General features: G+C 39.1%; 1 protein-coding gene across 1 annotated transcript; it reads right to left on the bottom strand.

The window, feature by feature from the left end:
* Positions 1–875: 875 nt before the first annotated feature.
* Positions 876–1,528, bottom strand: LOC123177938 (indole-2-monooxygenase; the record flags this gene model as incomplete). Its single annotated transcript, XM_044591351.1, is given in 1 exon segment — positions 876–1,528. A coding segment is annotated over 1 exon segment (624 nt), but the record flags the coding sequence as incomplete, so codon positions are not given.
* Positions 1,529–1,535: the final 7 nt, after the last annotated feature.

Here is a 1,535-nt window from a genome sequence, read left to right as displayed (position 1 = left end):
AGCCTTGCTATCATTTTAATCCACATTAAATTTCCAGGTAAACAAATGAGTGGGTGATCTTTCAGTAGCAATTGTAACTGAACCCTGGCCTCTTCAAATTTCAGGAATAACTTTTTGTTCCTTATGGATGTTCCTTATGGATGCATGATTAACAGTTCATCATGGGAAGATTCGATAAGAGGATCATACACCCTTCATTTCCAGAGTTGAATCTTGATATTCCCAAGAATGTTCTTGGATTATCCTTGTAAGCACACCGCATGAGAGGTCCTAGATAAACCACTTGATATTATAAGTGATTAGCTAATAGGAATTTCTAGGCAATGAAGAAGCTAAGAAGGTTGCTGACAAGGTGTTCCATTGATCTGAACTTTAAGCTTTGCTTTCTTACTTGGCAGTCTCTATTATCTATTGTGTGTTTAAGAGAAACGTTTAAATCCTTGGACACAATTAACAATGGGATAATTAGTCTTGAAAAAGTAAGGGTATGTTACGCTTCTTATGATTGGGAGTGGCATTTTAACAGGTGTAATCCCATTGCAACGCACATGCATATGTGCTAGTATTTTTTTTAAGTTTGTTACATTTCAATAATAAAAATAAAATAGCAGAATGTGTCCTTACCTTTCAATATGTAAATTTAAATGAGAAGATGGAGCTAATCCGGATCGGATCTCATTTCAGTTGATATACCAACTTAATAAAACATTGTGCCAATAATAAAAAAAAACCCACAGTAAGCTCAAACGAAAAGTACATCACATGCATGGTATACTTGTGTGGTTATTACTTTCTTTCCCAAGCCTAGGATGAAAATCCTGACTCCTTTGATGGCTAGAATTAACCTTTATTTTATAGTGGCTACATCCCGGTAACATAAATTTACTTAGAAGATTTTATTTCGTTACATGCATGATTTTGGAACTAACAGTAATTTCTCCTTCAGGCGCACAGTTAGTCCAAACACCTCTGTCATATCAATGTCTTTCCTCTCAACCCCTATTGGCAGTTCCCAGTTGAAATGGTACATCAAGTTTGCCAACATAAGCTCAACAGTCATGATTCCAAGGTTTATACCAGGGCATATCCTGCGTCCTGCCCCGAACGGCAAGAGTTTAAAATTACTCCCTACAAAGTTGACATGCACATCACGGCCTTCCTCTGTAAATCTTTCAGGTATGAATTCTTCACTTTCCTCCCATGAGCTAGAGTCTCTACCAATGGCCCATACATTGACAAAGACATGCGTCCCAGCAGGAATCATGTACCCATCGATGCTGCAGTCAGCCATGGCAAGGTGTGGAGCAAGTAAAGGTGCAACAGGATGAAATCGGAATGACTCCTTTAGGACTGCTCTTAGGTATGTCATACTGCTAATGTCGGCTTCATTAACAATTTCCTGTCCCTGGGGTTCGATACTCCTTACCTCGTCTTGTAGCTTCCCAATCAGGCGGGGCCTCCTCATGAGCTCAGCCATTGTGAATTCGAGGGTGTTAGATGATGTGTCAGTTAAACCGAAAAATACATCCTGTAGA

This window comes from Triticum aestivum, unplaced genomic scaffold, assembly GCF_018294505.1.
Source record: "Triticum aestivum cultivar Chinese Spring unplaced genomic scaffold, IWGSC CS RefSeq v2.1 scaffold32842, whole genome shotgun sequence".
Taxonomy (NCBI): Eukaryota; Viridiplantae; Streptophyta; class Magnoliopsida; order Poales; family Poaceae; genus Triticum; species Triticum aestivum.
Note: the sequence above shows the minus strand (reverse complement) of the source record. Positions and strands in the feature narration are given on the sequence as shown.